Source organism: Macaca nemestrina, chromosome 20 (genome assembly GCF_043159975.1).
Source record: "Macaca nemestrina isolate mMacNem1 chromosome 20, mMacNem.hap1, whole genome shotgun sequence".
Taxonomy (NCBI): Eukaryota; Metazoa; Chordata; class Mammalia; order Primates; family Cercopithecidae; genus Macaca; species Macaca nemestrina.
The window spans coordinates 55,078,893-55,097,361 of record NC_092144.1 but is presented as its reverse complement, the minus strand read 5'-3'; the positions used below and the strand labels follow the sequence as shown (position 1 = coordinate 55,097,361).

Sequence of the window (18,469 nt, the reverse complement as noted above, 5' to 3'; positions counted from 1 at the left end):
CGTGCTGCTGTGGACTCCATACTGTTTTTCTGTGACGACTGTGTGTGTGCCTGGATGTGGGTTCGTGGCTCAGAGACCCTCTGAGAGTGACCCCAGAAGCTTTGAGTGTGTCTCCTCTGGCTGTGGCTGTCGGGGCACTCACTGCTTGCGACGGGATTTCTAGGGTGCTTGGAGCACGCACGTTTCTGCAGGCATTATCTGTAGGCACGTGTCTTTGTAATGGTGTTGTCGTCTGGGGGTGGCTCCGTGGCCACCGTTGTGGGGAGGTGGGGTATCTTTCCACAGCGCTGAGTCTTTCTCTACTGCGTCTGTTCTGCAGGCTCCAACCTTGGAGCCACCTGCTGGGTGTGTGGGCAGGGCATCAGCTTCTCAGGTGTATCTGGGGTAGAGGTTAGGGGTGTATTTCCAGTCAGGTGTCTGTCTGGGTGGGTGGAGCTGACCCTCCCCTGGGTGTGCTGCTGAGGGCAGGGACTGTGGCTCATTCACCATTGTATTCCTAACCTCAGCCAGAGTGCCTAGCAAACAGGAAACACATATTTGTTGAATGAGAATCTCCCTAACGGACTTTCTGGAGAGTTTCGGAGGAGTTTCGGGGAGTTTCGGGAGAGTTCCCGGGCACAGGTTTCTCCCAGGGTGTCTTTTGATTTTCCGTCTGAGTGAGGGATGACATTCCTCTGTGGGCAGCCGTTGCTGTCCGGGATTAGTTTTGCCCCCAGCGTGTCTGTCTGTGTGATGTCTCCCTCCAGGGACTCGTGCGCATCCTCGAGCATCAGGCGAGCCCAGAGCGGGACAGCTGTCTCTCTGGGTTTGCTGTCTGTGACAGTGTTTCCCATAGGGGTGCCCTATCTCCCTGGCTGTATCTGGATTCCTGAAGAGGGGTCTGTTTTCCCTTAGGTGTCCCTGCAAGGTTGTGTGTGCATTCTAAGATTATGACTCAGTAAGGGAGTCTGCTTCTGTCCCTCCGTGGCTACTCTGTCTGCATGACAGGGACAGCCCCTGTCTGGGAGTTTGTCCCTACACCTTCGGTCATGTTTCTGGGGGGCCTGCACATTGCGTGTTTGCACAGGTGTGCTGCATGGACCGTTGCCCTCGGGTGTTTCTTTCTTTTTTTTTTTTTTTTTTTTTGAGACGGAGTCTCGCTCTGTCGCCCAGGCTGGAGTGTAGTGGCGCGATCTCGGCTCACTGCAAGCTCCGCCTCCCGGGTTCACGCCATTCTCCTGCCTCAGCCTCCCGAGTAGCTGGGACTACAGGCGCCCACAACCGCGCCCGGCTAATTTTTTGTATTTTTAGTAGAGACGGGGTTTCACCGTGGTCTCGATCTCCTGACCTTGTGATCCGCCCGCCTCGGCCTCCCAAAGTGCTGGGATTACAGGCGTGAGCCACCGCGCCCGGCCGCCCTCGGGTGTTTCTTTTTTTTTTTTTTTTTTTTGAGACGGAGTCGCCCAGGCTGGAGTGCAGTGGCCGGATCTCAGCTCACTGCAAGCTCCGCCTCCCGGGTTCACGCTATTCTCCTGCCTCAGCCTCCCGAGTAGCTGGGACTACAGGCGCCCGCCACCTCGCCCGGCTAGTTTTTTTGTATTTTGTAGTAGAGACGGGGTTTCACCGTGTTAGCCAGGATGGTCTCGATCTCCTGACCTCGTGATCCGCCCGTCTCGGCCTCCCAAAGTGCTGGGATTACAGGCTTAAGCCACCGCGCCTGGCCCCTCGGGTGTTTCTAAGCATGTCTCTTTCTGGCCAGGTGCAGTGGCTCACGCCTGTAATCCCAGCACTTCTGGAGGCCAAGGCGGGTGGATCACCTGAGGTCAGCAGTTCGAGACCAGCCTGACCAATATGGTGAAACCCTGTCTCTACCGAAAATACAAAACTTAGCTGGGCTTGATGGTGAGCGCATGTAGTCCCAGCTACTCAGGAGGCTGAAGCAGGATATTGCTTGAACCCGGGAGGCGGAGGTTGCGGTGAGCTGAGATTATGCCACTGCACTTCAGCCTGGGCGACAGAGCAAGACTCCATCTCAAAAAAAAAAAAAAAAAAAAAAAAAAAGTCTGTTTCCAGTTGTCACAGTTGTCATCTGGCTTCGTTCCGTCTGTCTTGGCCAGTGCCACTGTCCTCCTGGGTGTGTGTCTTGGTGACAATGGGTTTGAGTGTGCAGGGTTACTATCCAGGTGAGTGTCTGGATTCTGAGGCATCTCTGCAACAGCATTTCCCAGCACAGGGAGTGTCTGTGGCTGTGGGTCCTGCCAGCTGTGGCTTTGACAGGAGGGGTCTCTGGCCCCAGCTCCGGGGCCCGTGGGGCTCTCTGTCCCAGGGAGCATGGCTCTGTTAACAGTCCCGGCTTCCCTCTAGGTGTGTGGCTCTGCAGCTGTGAGTTTGACCCAGTTTCCATCACTGGGTGATGGTCTGGCTTCGCGCTTTTCCTCTTTGGCTCCGTGCCTTGGGGCCGGATCGTGTTTCTAGGGGTGGGAGCTCTTGGTTTCTGTCTCTTTGAGGTTTGCGTGCCTGATTCTAGGTGCGTGTCTTTCTCAGGAGCTGGAGCCCAGGGCAGCTTCCTCAGGTCTCTTCGTGAGGACCCTAGCCAGGCCTCTACTTTCTAGGAACCCTGAGCAAAGTCCTCAACCCCCCAACTCTGCTGCCTTCACTTACCCTGACACCCCAAATTCAGACCCCAGTCTGAGGCCACGAGGGGAAGGCCAACCCTCATCTCCCCTCAGCCAGGCGGGTCCCTCCCAGGCCGGCGGCGCAGCCTCCCCCAGTGCAGTCCCCAAATCCTGAAGGGTGGAGCTCTGGGGGAGCAGACCCAGGTCTCCACACACGGCCCCCAAGACCCACTCACCTCGGACAAAGATGACCTGCTCAGCGCGGCCCATGCCCACGGCATTGGTGACTGTGCAGACGAAGGTGGTATTGAACAGACTGTCCACCGCGTGGATGACCAGCTGGGAGCCCTGGGCTACTGCGGAGGTCGGGAAGATGCCTGAGGTCCTGGAGGGGTGTGGGGTCAGGTGAGAGGGATACCAAGGTCGAGAGGGGAGCACAGGTCTCATCCCTGAAGATACACCCACCAGGAGCCAAGCTGCAGGGACCTAAGTACTCTGGAGACCCCAAATTGCCAAAATGCAAGCTCCCTTCAACCTGGAGGACTTAGGAGTTTAGGCCCAGCCCCTCCTCCCTCAGACCCAGGAGTCCAGGACCCCAGCCCTTCCTCTCTCAGACACTGGAGTCCAAGCCCCCAGCCCCTGCTCCCTTGGACCCAGGAGTCCAGCCCCCAGCCTCTCCTCCCTCAGACCCAGGAGTCCAGGCCCCAGCCTCTCCTCCCTCAGACCCAGGAGTCCAGGCCCCCAGCCCCTCCTCCCTCAGACCCAGGAGTCCAGGCCCCCAGCCCCTCCTCCCTCAGACCCAGGAGTCCAGGCCCCCAGCCCCTCCTCCCTCAGACCCAGGAGCCCAGGCCCCAGCCCTGCCTCCCTCAGACCCAGGAGTCCAGGCCCCCAGCCCCTGCTCCCTCAGACCCAGGAGTCCAGGCCCCCAGCCTCTCCTCCCTCAGACCCAGGAGTCCAGGACCCCAGCCCTTCCTCTCTCAGACACTGGAGTCCAAGCCCCCAGCCCCTCCTCCCTCAGACCCAGGAGTCCAGGCCCCCAGCCCCTGCTCCCTCGGACCCAGGAGTCCAGGCCCCCAGCCTCTCCTCCCTCAGACCCAGGAGTCCAGGACCCCAGCCCTTCCTCTCTCAGACACTGGAGTCCAAGCCCCCAGCCCCTGCTCCCTCGGACCCAGGAGTCCAGGCCCCAGCCTCTCCTCCCTCAGACCCAGGAGTCCAGGCCCCAGCCCTGCCTCCCTCAGACCCAGGGTTCCGAGGCCACGTGACTCACGTGCTCCAGTCATAGCCCGTGGGCTCTGGGTTGCTGTGGACGTCACAGCTCAGGGTGGCATCAGTACGGCCGAGGTACCAGTTGTCATCATAGCCGGAGATGGACACTTCAGGAGGGTCTGCGGGAAATGGGGGGACTGGATCAGCAAGGAGGAGAATCCCAGAGTGGGTGGACAGGTTAGCAGATGGACAGGAATGCTAAAGAAACGGGGCAGCCGGGCGCGGTGGCTCAAGCCTGTAATCCCAGCACTTTGGGAGGCCGAGGCGGGCGGATCACAAGGTCAGGAGATCGAGACCACAGTGAAACCCCGTCTCTACTAAAAATACAAAAAATTAGCCGGGCGCGGTGGCGGGCGCCTGTAGTCCTAGCTACTCAGGAGGCTGAGGCAGGAGAATGGCGTGAACCCAGGAGGCGGAGCTTGCAGTGAGCCGAGATCGCGCCACTGCACTCCAGCCTGGGCAACAGCGTGAGACTCCGTCTCAAAAAAAAAAAAAAAAAGAAACGGGGCAGGTTGGCAGGAGGTATGGCAGTCAAAACCATCTGGGGCAAATCAGTCCAGGCTGTGTATGCTGATGTCGGTGTAGACACCGTTCGGGGAAACCACTGTGGATAATTTTGTGGGAGTTATTGTTCAGTGCTGGCAGTGCCTGTGGGAGCCACTACAAATAATGTGTGTGTGTGTGTGTGTGTTTGACAGGACGTTGCTCTGTTGCCCAGGGTGGAGAGCAGTGGGGTGATCTTAGCTTGTTGCAACTTCCACATCCTGGGCTCAAGCCATCCTCCCGCCTCGGCCTCCCAGGTGGTTGGGATTACAGGCATGTACCAACACTTCCAGCTAATTTTGGTATTTTTAGCAGAGACAGGGTTTCACTGTGTTGCCCAGGCTGGTCCCAAACTCTTGACCTCAAGTGATCCGCCTGCCTTGGCCTCCCAAAGTGCTGGGATTACAGGTGTGACCCACCACATCCGGCCTGTGTGTGTGTTTCTGACATGGAAGGAGGATGTCAAAACAGGGTTTGGGCAACCAGTGTAGGTCCTGGGAAGAAACTGGCACAGACGAGGCTCAGGGGAGCTGGTGCACTTATGGGTGCACATGATGCATGTTGTCTGGGGGAACCGGTGTAGACTTGGCTTAGGGAATCTGTGTAAGTGGAGGCATTGCCTGGGGAGCTAGTGTAGACAATGTTGAGTTGGGGTATGTGGTCATTTTGGACAGTGGTGGAAGAGGTGGTTAAGCCAGTATTTGAGGGATTCTGTGTGAAGAGTGCCAGGGTGGCCTCTCTGGGTAATATTATGAGGTGTGAGTATAGGCAGTTTCTGGAAGAGCTAGCAAAAATCCCAGTGGGAGGGGTCAGGATCAACAGGGCCCAGCGGGTGGGGGCAATGTAAATAATATCAGGGATCAGGGGTCGGTGTAGAGACTCTGGGAGACACAGTATAGATGGCACCTAGGGAAGTCAAGGCAGAAGTATGAGAAGGTGTGGAGATGATGTTAGGTTGGGCAGTGTAGACATGTAGACATGGCCCAGCATGATTGACCCGGACGGTCCAGGGGCAGTGCCGACCAGGGTCCATGGAAGCCAGAAAAGACACTGTTGGGGGCAGCTCTTTGCTGGTAAACCAACTCTCTGGGGAATAAAAGAAGCTCCCATTTCTAGGGTTTGCCAATTTCCTTGGTGCAAACATTCCCCAAGGTTGATTTCAAGCTCCGAGACGGCTTCATTGGATGTGGAATTGGAAAGAAATATATCAAACTGGCTCTTGCAAGCCCATCCCAGCTTACCACAGACTAGGCATGGCATGGCATGAACCCAGTAAAGCCAGTGTAGACAATGAGGGGGAAGTATGTAGATTTGCCCATGGGAACCAGTGTAGACAATGGCAGGAAGGTTGTGCAGAATTTGGCTTCAGGGAACCCACGTAGACAACATTCAGAGACAATGTAGACAGTGCTTTAGAGAAGCCAGTGTAGGCAGTTTTGATGGGGGAGGGGTCACCCCCGATGCACTCACAGCGTACAGAGAGGGTCACAGGTATCAGGGCTGGCTCCTCGAAGCTCTCATGCTCCACTTTGCAGGTGACCGTGACACCATCTGCTCGGCCCGAGGGGACCAAGGTGAAGCGGCTGGTGACGGTGACAGTGCCGGCCAGGGTCCCTGACACCTGGGTCTCTTTGGCTTCCCAGTCCAGGGATGAGAGCCAGGAGATCCGGGCAGGTGGGCGACCCTCTTTGGAGATGCAGCGGGCCACTGGCACAGGGTCCTGGCTGAACGTGACCTCCTGGGCCTCAGCGTGGTTCTGGGGCTTGGCTGGGGAGAGGATGAGAGGGGGTGCATCACTCCTCACCTGCAGTCATTCAACCAACACTCAGCAGAGGAGCAGGGTGCTAGGCCCTAACCGCTGGGTTCCAATCCCAGCTCTGCTGCTTATCAGTGGCCTGGCTTGGGGTAAGTGGTTTTGCAACTCGGTAGCTGTCTTTTCTTTGGTTCTGTAGCTGTCTCTTCTTTGGTAAAATGGGGATAATGAAAGTACCCACCCCGAGGATTTTTTTTTTTTTTTTTGAGATGGAGTCTGGCTCTGTCGCCCAGGCTGGGGTGCAGTGTCCGGATCTCAGCTCACTGCAAGCTCCGCCTCCCGGGCTTACGCCATTCTCCTGCCTCAGCCTCCGGAGTAGCTGGGACTACATGCGCCCGCCACCTTGCCCGGCTAGTTTTTTGTATTTTTTTTAGTAGAGACGGGGTTTCAACGTGTTAGCCAGGATGGTCTTGATCTCCTGACCTCGTGTTCCATCCATCTTGGCCTCCCAAAGTGCTGGGATTACAGGATTGAGCCACTGCGCCTGGCCTGAGGATTGTTGTGTGAATTAAATACTACACTGATAGGTAAATGCCTTAGGGTACTGTCTGGCCCACACTGCCCTATCCAAGCGTTGCCCATTTTATTTTACTTTATTTTTTAGAGACAGGGGCCCGCTCTGTCACCTGGGCTTGCGTGCAGTGGCGTGATCATAGCTTGCTGCAGCCTCCACCCACTAGGCTCAAGTGATCCGCCCTCCTTGGCCTCCAGAGTAGCCAGGACCACAGGCATGTACCACCATGCCCAGCTAATTTAAATTTTTTTTTTTTTTGTAGAGATGAGTTCTTGCTATGTTGCCCAGGCGGATCTCAAACTCCTGAGCACAAGCCATCTTCCCACCTCGGCCCCTCAAAGCTCTGAGGTTACAGGCGCCTGGCCTGGCCATTTCGTTATACTGTCTCTTCGCCCTGCCAGAGATGCAGAGACAGGGTCCAAAAGCCTGGAGGAGGCTGGGATTTAAAAAAAAAGGTGGTCAGGCATGGTGGTTCACACCTGCAATTCCAGCACTTTAGGAGGCTGAGGAGGGTGGATCACTTGAGGTCAGGAGTTCGACACCAGCCTGGCCAACATGGTGAAACCTTGTCTCTACTAAAAATGCAAAAATTAGCCAGGCGTGGTAGCATGCATCTGTAATCCCAGCTACTCAGGAGGCTGAGGCATGAGAATTGCTTGAACCCGGGAGGCGGAGATTGCAGTGGGCGGAGATCATGCCACTGCACTCCAGCCTGGGTGACAGAGCAAGACTCTGTCTCAAAAAACAAAACAAAACAAAACAAAAAAGCCAAGGCTGAATAACCGAGTAATGTGGTTCAAAGGTCCAGCTGAAAAGGCCCCCTGTTCCTTTTCCTGTAGTCATCATTAGAGGATTGTATGACCGGAAGTGTGATAAAGGCAGAAAATTTTCAAAGTCGGTCCTTTTTTTTAATACCCTTTCCACCTTATCCTCTTGGAAAACATGGGAAGAAAAAAATCACAAAAACAAACCTCCAGGAAGAATAGCAGCTCATGCTTATGATGTGTGTCCCCCACCCAGACTCACATCTTCCGTTGCTTTCTGGACCTGGGTATCCACCTCTGAACTTCTCAACACAGTCTGACTCTCCCCTTCTTCCCAGCTCTCCCTTCCCACCGCCTTCTCCCCTGACCATCGTGGAGCATCCAACAAGCCTCCCCACATCTTCCTGGCTGCCCTCCAAGCTGTTAGAATAGCGACTCAGGGCCCAAGCCCAGCACTTCCCCATGGCCACCTCCCCTGGCCGCTCCACGTGCTCCCTACCCACGCCCTCCTCAGTCTCTGCCCCCACCCACTTTGGGGTTTTGGTTGGTGATTTTGTGACTGGATTGCTTTGGCTTCCTTCTCCAGACCCCACTCCAAGCCCCTCTTCCTCAAGGGCACTTTGCTGACCGCTGACTCTGGCCAACCATCCATCTCTCAGTGGCTCACACATTATGAAGACAGAGGCTTTGGCTGTTTTGTTCCTTACTTCTGCCCCAGTGTGTATATAGAAGCTTTTGAAATTATCTCTCTCTCTCTGTTTTTTTAATTTGAGATGGAGTCTTGCTCTGTCACCCAGGCTGGAGTACAGTGGTTCAATCTCGGCTCACTGCAACCTCCTCTTCCTGGTTTCAGTGATTCGCCCACCTTAGCCTCCTGAGTAGCTGGGATTACAGATGTGCGCCACCATCCCTGGCTAATTTTTACTTTTATTTTTGGAGACCCTCTCTCCAAGAAACAAACAAACAAACAAACAAACAAAAGCTCACTTGCAAAAGCTCCTTGCCTTGGCCCCTGCTTGAAGTGTATATTCAGGACAACTTCAATCTATGCTCCCAGGTGGTCATCCTCAAGCCTTGCCCTTGATTAAACCCTACACTTCCTCATATCTTCTGAGTCGCTTTATTTATTTATTTATTTTGATTCGGAGTTTTGCTCTTGTTGCCTCTCAGCCTCCCAAAGTGCTGGGATTACAGGTGTGAGCCACCGTGCCTAGCCCTAAAGTTATCTCTGGAAGAGAACAAATGATTGCATAAGAAGAGAGGCATTGGTGAGGGTGGGGAGGAGACAGCTGTCCTTTGTGTTATGGAAAACAACTGTGGTCTCATGTGTCACTGGAAAGGGAAGTGTTTACTCAAGGACAGCACAGGGTGACCTTTCAGACGCTCTGGGCTGAGAAGGGGGAAGAAAAGGACATCCAGAGTGATGTGGCTTCTGGGAAGTTGCCTAGGGAAGGTGGACTCCCAGGGGACTTCCAAGATTTAAAGAAACAGCATTTGTAGCTGGATGTGGTGACTCATGCCTGTAGTCCCAGCTACGCAGGAGGCGGAGGTAGGAGGATCCCTTGAGCCCAGGATTACAGGTGTGAGCCACTGCGTCGGGCCTGGGACTCTTCTCTGATCCTGCTTCCCCCTCAATCCATGGGCGAGCCCAGCACCTACTATCTCCTAAAAACACCTTTCTATGCCGCCCCCTTCCCTCTGCCCCCACTGCCTCATCCGTCTTCCCAGCAATGCCTCCTCTTGCCTCTCTTCCCAGCTCCCTTCTACCTCCGTCCACTCCTCCAATCGCTTGTCACACAAATGCCAGTCATTTTTTCCAATCTCAAACATCTGACCAGATCTCTCCTGTGGCTTGACGCCTCCCATGGCTCTTAACCATACTGAGGGCGTAGCGTAGTCCAGCCTCCTCGCCTCCACCTGTGAAGCTCGTGTAATGTGGCCCCGCTGAGGGTCACTCAAGCCCTTGCCTATCCTCCCCAGCCTCCTTTCCATTCCTGGAACATGCCCAGCTCCCAGCTCACGCCTACCTCCCAGCTTTTTCTGCCCGTGCCCCTCTGCTGTGCCCGAAGGTGGGCTCCTTCTCAGACTCCAGACTTGACTAAGACGCCTTCCCTGCACATCCTATCTCAATGAGGCCAAGGTGTCCCCTACTTCTAAACCATTACTTCCCACCTGGATTGGACTTGTTTTAAGATAGGGTCTCATTCTGTTGTCCAGGATGAAGTGCAGTAGTACAATCAGTTCCCTGCAGCCTCATCCTCCTGGGCTCAGGTGATCCTCCCACCTCAGCCTCTCAAGTAGCTGAAATTACAGGTATGAGTCAGGTGATCCTCCCACCTCAGCCTCTCGAGTAACTGAAATTACAGATGTGAGTCACTGAGCCTGGTTAATTAAAACTTTTTTTTTTTCCTGGCCGGGAGCAGTGGCTCACGCCTGTAATCCCAGCACTTTGAGAGGCCCAGGCAGATGGATCACCTGAGGTCAGGAGTTCAAGACCAGCCTGGTCAACAAGGCGAAACCCCATCTCTACTAAAAATACAAAAAAAATTAGCCAGGCGTGGTGGTGGGAGCCTGTAATCCCAGCTACTCAGGAGGCTGAGGCAGGAGAATTGCTTGAACCTGGGAGGTGAAGGTTGCCGTGAGCCGAGATCGCGCCACTCCACTCCAGCCTAGGCAACAAGAGCGAACCTCTGTCTCAAAAAAAAAAAAAAAAAAAAAAAAAAAAAAATTTTTGTCATTGAGACAAGAGTCTTACTATGTTGCCTAGGATGGTCTCAAATTACTAGGCTCAAGGGATCCTCCCACCTCGGCCTCCCTGAGTGCTGGGGTTATGGGCGTGAGCCACAGCACCCAGCCCGGCCTGGACTTTTGCAGTTGCCTTACCCTGTGGTTTTGCAGCTCCCATCCTTTCCCCTCCCAACACAGCCAGGAAGAGCTGGTGAGAACTCAAGCCAGATCAAACCTCTCTGCTGCTAAGAACAGAGCTTATCTACAGCTTACTACAGCTCTTGTCCTCCCTGGGCAAAAGCCAAAGCCTTCTCATAGTCCACAAGGCTTTTGCCAATCTATCCCCATCCTCTCCTTGACTTTGTTGCTTCCTACTTTCCCCCACTCATATGCCTCCAGCCACACTGACTTCCTTCCTGGCCCTCAAATACTCCATGTATTCCTGTCTCAGGGCCTTTGTACTTGCCATTCCCTCTGCCTGGAATGCTCTTCCCTTAGATACCCACAGGGCTCTTCCTCTCCTAGTTTCTGCCTAAATATTCCCAGACCTCCTTAGCTAGAATTCCAACTTGGCCCCCTCCAACTTCCACAGCCCCTTTAACTGCTTTACTCTTTTATTTATTTATTAGAGATAGGGTCGCACTTTGTCACCTAGGCTGGAGTGTAGTGGCATGATCACAGCTCACCTCAGCCTCAAATTCCTGGTCTCAAGTGATCCTCCCACCTCAGCTTCCCAAGTAGCTGGGGCCACATCTGCGCACCACCATGGGCTCAATCTACCTGCCTCGGCCTCCCAAAGTGCTTGGATTATAGGCGTGAGCCACCACGCCCAACCTCAATACTTTTTTTTTTTTTTTTTTAGATTGAGTCTCGCTCTGTCACCCAGACTGGAGTGCAGTGGCACACTCTCGGCTCACTGCAACTTCTGCCTCCTGGGTTCAAGCGATTCTCCTGACTCAGCCTCCTGAGTAGCTGGAATTATAAGCGCAGGCCACCACACCCCGCTAATTTTTGTATTTTTCATAGAGACAGGGTTTCACCATGTTGGCCAGGCTGGTCTTGAACTCCTGACCTCAGGCGATCTGCCCATCTCGGCCTTCCAAAGTGCTGGGATTACAGGGGTGGGCCACCGCGCCCAGCCAATACTTATTTTTTTGTTTTTTTCCAAGAATGCCTGGTTGCCTGCTGCATCCTCAGCACACAGTAAAGCATCTGGCACATGGTAGGTGCTTAATGAACATTTGCTGATGGATGGAAACCCACAGAGAAAGCGAACCTCACAGCTGAAGCCAAGAGAGAAACTGACCCGCAAGGGGATGCTTCCACACCGTGGCCCTCCCACCTCCTTGCCTCCCACCCTTACCCTGCTCACCTATGACTCTGAGCCAGGTCATCCCTCGGACGGACCCCTTGGGGAAGGTGGCAAACTCGCAGGTGTAGTTGCCTTCGTCCTCCACCGTGAGCCCGCGGAGGGCCAGCGTGGCGTCCTGGAGCTCCGCCTCTGTGTCTTGCCTAGTGCTCTGCTTGGCAGAGACGAAGGACAGCCGCTCGCTGCCAGGCTTCGGGCTGGGGAAGCTGGGACCCATCTTAGGGTGGAAGGCGGCCACATTCTGGTGGTCTGGAGGTGCATCTGGGCGCTGCCAGGTCACCAGGGAGATGTACAGTCCAGGAACAGGTGGCAGCAGGTGGCACGGCAGCTCCACGGTGCCCCCGAGCTGGCCTCGCACCTCGGGTAGTACTTGAACTCGCACATCCTGGGCTCCTGGGCAGAGAGGACAGAGAGTGAAGAAGTCGGGTGGGGGAGGAACCCAGACACCTCCAGGCAGGGCTACCACAAAGGGGGCCCCACGGGAAATGCAGGCTCCATATGTAATGCAGGCAGCCTTGCAGCATCCTGATTCTGAAAAAGTCACCTGGAAAAGACATTTTAGGGAAGACTAAAATGACTATTCTATTACTACGACACGTACTATGAAGTCATATTACATATGATTTTGGAATTGCTGTTCATATTCCTAGGTGTGATAATTAAACTGTGGCTATGCACATTATTTTTCCCAGAAGATATGAAGTCGCAGTGTCATGATTTCAAGTTACTCGTAAATGGTTCAGCAAAAAACAAAATATGTCACCCATTGTTAAGGGGGTCTACGTGGGGAGGGTGAGGGAGGCTCCAGGCCATTCTTTTTTTGTTTTTGAGACAGAGTCTTGCTCTATCGCCCAGGCTGGAGTGCAGTGGCGTGATCTCAGCTCACTGCAAGCTCTGCCTCCCGGGTTCACACCGTTCTCCTGTCTCAGCCTCCCGAGTAGCTGGGACTACAGGCACCTGCCACCATGCCTGACTAGTTTTTTTCTTTTTTGTATTTTTAGTAGAGACGGCGTTTCACCGTGTTAGCCAGGATGGTCTCAATCTCCTGACCTTGTGATCTGCTTGCCTCAGCCTCCCAAAGTGCTGGGATTAAAGGCGTGAGCCACCGTGCCCAACCACCAGGCCATTCTTCTTACCTACACTTGTATGTTTAAAAGTTGACATGATGGCCAGGGTGGTGGCTCAAGACTTTAATCTCAGCACTTTGGGAAGCCAAGGTGGGAGGAATGCTTGAGCCTAAGAGTTCAAGATCGGCCTGGGCAATAGAGTGAGACCCTGCCTTTAAAATTAAAAAACAAAATAAATCAATAAAAATTTTATTTTCTTTAAACTAAATTTTGTTTTCCTCAGACAGGGTCTCACTTTCACCCAGGCTGGAATGCAGTGGGCAACTCAGCTCACTGCAGCCTCGACCTCCCAGGTTCAGGCTGGGACTACAGGCGTGCACCACCACACCTGGCTAATTTGTAATTTTTTTTTGGTAGAGACAATGTCTCGCTATGTTGCCCAGGCTGGTCTTGAACTCCTGGACTCAAGTGATCCTCCCACCTCAGCCTCCCAAAGTGCTGGGATTATAGGCGTGAGCCACTGCACCCGGCCCACCCCAAAATTTTCATAAAATGTTTTTTTTTTGAGTGGAGGGGAATCATCTGAAAATAAATCAATTAAAAAAATTTTTCATACAATACATTTTAAAACATTTAAAGGCTGAGTATAATCTTCATCACCCCCCTCAGTAATATACTTTCTCTCACCTTCCTATGAAACCTACAGCCCTCCCTATATAGTATTTTTTTCCCAAGTTCCTTTCTTTTTTTTTGAGACCGAGTCTCGCTGTGTTGCCCAGCCTGGAGTGCAGTCGTGCAATCTTGGTCACTGTAACCTCCACCCCCGGTTCAAGGGATTCTTGTGCCTCAGCCTCCCGAGTAGCTGGGATTACAGGCGACCGTCACCATGTCCAGCTAATTTTTGTATTTTTAGTAGAGACAGGGTTTCACCATGTTGGCCAGACTGGTCTTGAACTCCTGACCTCAGGTGATCCGTTCCCCCTTGGCCCTAAGTTTCTATTTTTTATTAAAATAAAAATTTAAAAAGTATTATATTTTTAGCAGGTGCGAGTGCCGGTTTCTTACTTACATATATTGCGTTGAGGTGAAGTCTGGGCTTTTAGCGTATCGATCACCTGAATAGCAAACATTGTACCCAACAGTTAATTTTTCTTTTTCTTTTTATAGGGTCTCACTCTGTCTCCCAGGCTGAAGTACAGTGGCACGATCCTGGCTCACTGCAACCTGAGTGGCTGGGACTGCAGGCGTGCGCCACCAATGCCTGGCTAATTTTTTATTTTGTAGAGACAGGGTTTTGCCATGTTGCCCAGTCTGGTCTCAAACTCCTGAACTCAAAGCGAGCAGCCCGCCTGATCCTCCCACAGTGCTGGGATTATAGGCATGCACCAACGCACCTGACCTCCAACAGTTAATTTTTCTTTTTTTTGAGACGGAGTCTTGCACTGTTGCCTGGGCTGGAGTGCAGTGGTGTGATCTCGGCTCACTGCAACCTCCACCTTCCAACTTCAAGCGATTCTCCTGCCTCAGCCTCCCGAGTAGCTGGGATTACAGGCACACGCTACCACGTCCGGCTAATTTTTTAATATTTTTAATAGAGATGGGGTTTCACTATGTTGGCCAGGCTGGCCTCGAACATCTGACCTCATGATCCACCTGCCTCGGCCTCCCAAAGTGCTGGGATTATAGGCGTGCGCCACCGTGCCCAGCCTCCAACAGTTAATTTTTCAACCCTCACCCCTTTCCCTCCCTCCCACCTTTTGTAGTCTCCACTGTCCATTATTCCAATCTTTGTGTCCATGTATATTTGCTGTTTAGCTTCCACTTATAAGTGAGAACATGTGGTATTTTGACTTTCTATTTCACTTAGGATAATGGCCTCTAGTTCCATCCGTGTTGGTGCAAAAGACATGATTCCATCCTTTTTTATGGCTGTGTACTATTCCATGATAGATATGTACCACATTTTCTTTCTTTTTTTTTATTGTAAGTTCCAGGGTACATGTGCAGGATGTGCAGGTTTCTTACGTAAGTAAACATGTGCCATGGTGGTTTGCTGCACCTATCAACCCATCACCTAGGTAGTAAGCCGAACATGCATTTGCTATTTTTCCTAATGGTCTCCCTTTCCCTACCCACCCCCGCAACCCCACTGCAACAGGCCCAGTGTGTGCTGTTCCCCTCCCCATGTCCATGTGTTCTCATTGTGCAGCTCCCACTTATAAGTGAGAACATGTGGTGGTTGGTTTTCTGTTCCTATGTTAGTTGCTAAGGATAATGGCTTCCAGCGCCATCCATGTCCCTGCAAAGGACATGATCCTGTTCCTTTTTATGGCTGTGTAGTATTCCGCGGTATATATATGTACATTTTCTTTATCCAGTCTATCCATGATGGGCATTTGGATTGAGTCCATGTCTTTCCTATTATGAATAGTCCTGCAATGAACATACACATGCATGTATCTTTGTAATATAACGACTTACATTCTTTTGGGTATATATCCAGTAAGGGATTGCTAGGTCAAATGGTATTTCTGGTTCTAGATCTTTGAGGAATTGTCATACCGTCTTCATAACGGTTCAACTAATTTACATTCCCACTAGCAGTGTAAAAGTATTCCTATTTCTCCACAGCCTTGCCTGCATCAGTTGTTTCTTGACTTTTTTTTTTTTTTTTTTTTTGAGACAGAGTCTCACTGTCGCCCAGGCTGGATGGAGTGCAGTGGCACGATCTCGGCACACTGCAAGCACACTTGGAACCCCTCCTGGGTTCACGCCATTCTCCTGCCTCAGCCTTCTCAGTAGCTGGGACTACAGGTGCTCACCACTATGTCCAGCTAATTTTTTGTATTTTTAGTAGAGACAGGGTTTTACCTTGTTAGCCAGGATGGTCTTGATCTCCTGACCTTGTGATCCGCCCGCCTCGGCCTCCCAAAGTGCTGGTATTACAGGCGTGAGCCACCGCGCCCAGCCTTTTGACTTTCTTTGAGACAGAGTCTAACTCTGTTGCCCGGGCTGGGGTGCAGTGGCATGATCTCAGCTCACTGCAACCTCCACCTCCTGGGTTCAAGTGATTCTCCTGCCTCAGCCGACAGAGTAGCTGGGATTACATGTGCCTGCCACCACACCCAGCTAATTTTTGTATTTATTGTAGAGACAGGGTTTCACTGTGTTGGCCAGGCTGGTCTCGAACTCCTGACCTTGTGATCCACCTGCCTCGGCCTCCCAAAGTGCTGGGATTAAAAGAGTGAGCCACTGCGCCTGGCTGTTTCTTGACTTTCTAATAATGGCCATTCTGACTGGTGTGAGATGGTATCTCACTGTTGTTTCGATATGCATTTCTCAATGATCAGTGATGTTGAGCTTTTTTTTCATATGTTTGTTGGTTACACGAATGTCTTCTTTTGAGAAGTATCTGTTCATGTCCTTTATCCACTTTTTAAGGTTTTTTTTTTCTTGTAAATTTGTTTAAGTTCCTTGTAGCTTCTGGATGTTAGACCTTTGTCAGATTGATAGATTGCAAAAATGTTCTCCCACTCTGTAGGTTGTCTGTTCACTCTGAGGATAGTTTCTTTGGCTGTGCAGAAGCTCTTTGGTTTAATTAGATCCCATTTGTCAATGTTTGCTTTTGCTGCATTACTTTTGGCAATTTCATCATGAAATCTTTGTAGATATAGACCACATTTTCTTTATCCTCCATTCATCGATAGACACTTAGGTTGATTCCATATCTTTGCTATTGTGAACAGCGCTGCAATAAATATACAAGTGCAGGTGGATATAATGGATATAATGATGTCTTTTCCTTTGGGAGGATACTCAGTGGAATCCTGGACCGAATGGTAGTTCTATTTTTAGTTCTTTGAGAAATCTCCATGCTGTTTTCCATACAGGCTGTACTAATTTACATTCCCATCAACAGTGGGTAAGTGGTCCCTTTACTCCGAATCCTCGCCAGCATCTGTTGTTTTTAGACTTTTTAGTAACAGACATTCTGACTGGGGTGAGATGGCACCTCATTGTAGTTTAAATTTGCATTTCTCTGATGATTAGTGATGTTGAGCATTTTTTCATATGTTTGTTGGCTGCCTGTATGTCTTCTTTAGAAAAATGTCTCTTCAGGTCCTTTGCTCATTTTTTACGTAGGTTTTTTTTTTTTCTTACACTACACAATTCACCCATTTAAAGTATACAATTAAGGCTGGGTGCAGTGGTTCACATCTGTAATTCCAGCACTTTGGGAGACCGAAGCGGGTGGGACACTTGAGGTCAAGAGTTCAAGACAAGCCTGGCCAACATGGTGAAACCCTGTCTCTACTAAAAATATAAAAATTAGCCAGATGTGTTCACTTGAACCCAGGAGGCGGAGGTTGCACTGAGCTGAGATTGCGCCACTGCACTCCAGCTTGGGTGACAAAGGGAGACTCTGTCTCAAAAAAAGAAAAAAAGATATAATTTTTTAAATAAAAAAAATACAGTACAATTCAGTGGCTTTAAGTATATTTGGAGTTTTACATCTGTTACTATAATCAGTTTTAGGGTATGATTTTTTGAGACAGGATCTCACTCTGTCCAGGCTGGCGGGCAATGGTGCGATTTCTGCTCACTGCAAACTCTGTCTCTGGAGCTGAAGTGATCCCCCCACCTCAGCCCCCCAAGCAGCTGAGACTACAGGTGCGAGCCACAAAACCTGGCTAATTTTGTATTTTTTGTAGAGATGAGGATTCACCATATTGCTTAGGCTGGTCTTAAACTCCTGAGCTCAAGCGATCCACCTGCCTCAGCCTCCCAAATTGTTAGGATTATGAGCATGAGCCACTGCACCTGGCCTGGGCATTTTTATAATTCCCATAAGTAACCCCTTTACCCATTAAGCAGTCACTTCCCATTCCCCCAGCCACGAATTGACTTTCTGTCTCTGTAGATGTGCCTGTTCTGGACATTTCATGTAACAGACTATGCAGCCTTTTTGTCTGGCTTCTTTCACTTGGCATCCTGTTTTCCAGGTTCATCCATCTGTAACACGTGTTGGTGCTTCACTCTTCTTTAAGGCTCAATAATATTCCACTGCAGGGATGGACCACATTTTGTTTATCTATTCAGCCGCTGATGGGCATTTAGGTTGCTTCGACTTTTTGGTTCTGATGAATAAAGCTACTGGGATCATGCGAGTTCAAGTTTTATTTATTTATTTATTTTTGTAGACGGAGTCTTGCTCTGTCGCCCAGGCTGGAGTGCAGTGAGCTGAGCAAGCTCCGCCTGCTGGGTTTACGCCATTCTCCTGCCTCAGCCTCCCGAGTAGCTGGGACTACAGGCGCCCGCCACCTCGCCCGGCTAGTTTTTTGTATTTTTTAGTAGAGACGGGGTTTCAACGTATTAGCCAAGATGGTCTCGATCTCTGGACCTCGTGATCCGCCCGTCTCGGCCTCCCAAAGTGCTGGGATTACAGGCTTGAGCCACCGCGCCCGGCCAATTTTTTTTTTTTTTTTTCTTTTTTGAGACGGAGTCTCGCTCTGTCTCCCAGGCTGGAGTGCAGTGGCGCCATCTAGGCTCACTGCAAGCTCTGCCTCCCGGGTTCGCGCCATTCTCCTGCCTCAGGTGCTGGCCACCATGCCCGGCTAAGTTTTTGTATTTTTAGTAGAGACGGGGTTTCACCCGGTTAGCCAGGATGGGCTCTATTTCCTGACCTTGTGATCCGCCCGCCTCGGCCTCGCAAAGTGCTGGGATTACAGGCGTGAGTCACCGCGCCCGGCCACGAGTTCAAGTTTTTATGTGGACGCATGTTTGCAATTCTCACCCTGTCCTTTCATTTCTC

At 51.6% G+C, this 18,469-nt stretch overlaps 1 protein-coding gene across 2 annotated transcripts in view; it reads right to left on the bottom strand.

The window, feature by feature from the left end:
- Positions 1–18,469, bottom strand: part of LOC105478519 (nectin cell adhesion molecule 2) — a 43,391-nt gene that overhangs the window by 12,000 nt on the left and 12,922 nt on the right. For both annotated transcript variants that reach the window (XM_071087116.1, XM_071087117.1), the window contains exons 2-5: positions 11,594–11,983; positions 5,874–6,170; positions 3,862–3,979; positions 2,831–2,979 (exon numbers count right to left, since the gene is read on the bottom strand). In XM_071087116.1, the coding sequence (XP_070943217.1) occupies positions 2,831–2,979; positions 3,862–3,979; positions 5,874–6,170; positions 11,594–11,983 (954 nt within the window). The remainder of the gene's footprint in view (positions 1–2,830; positions 2,980–3,861; positions 3,980–5,873; positions 6,171–11,593; positions 11,984–18,469) is intronic.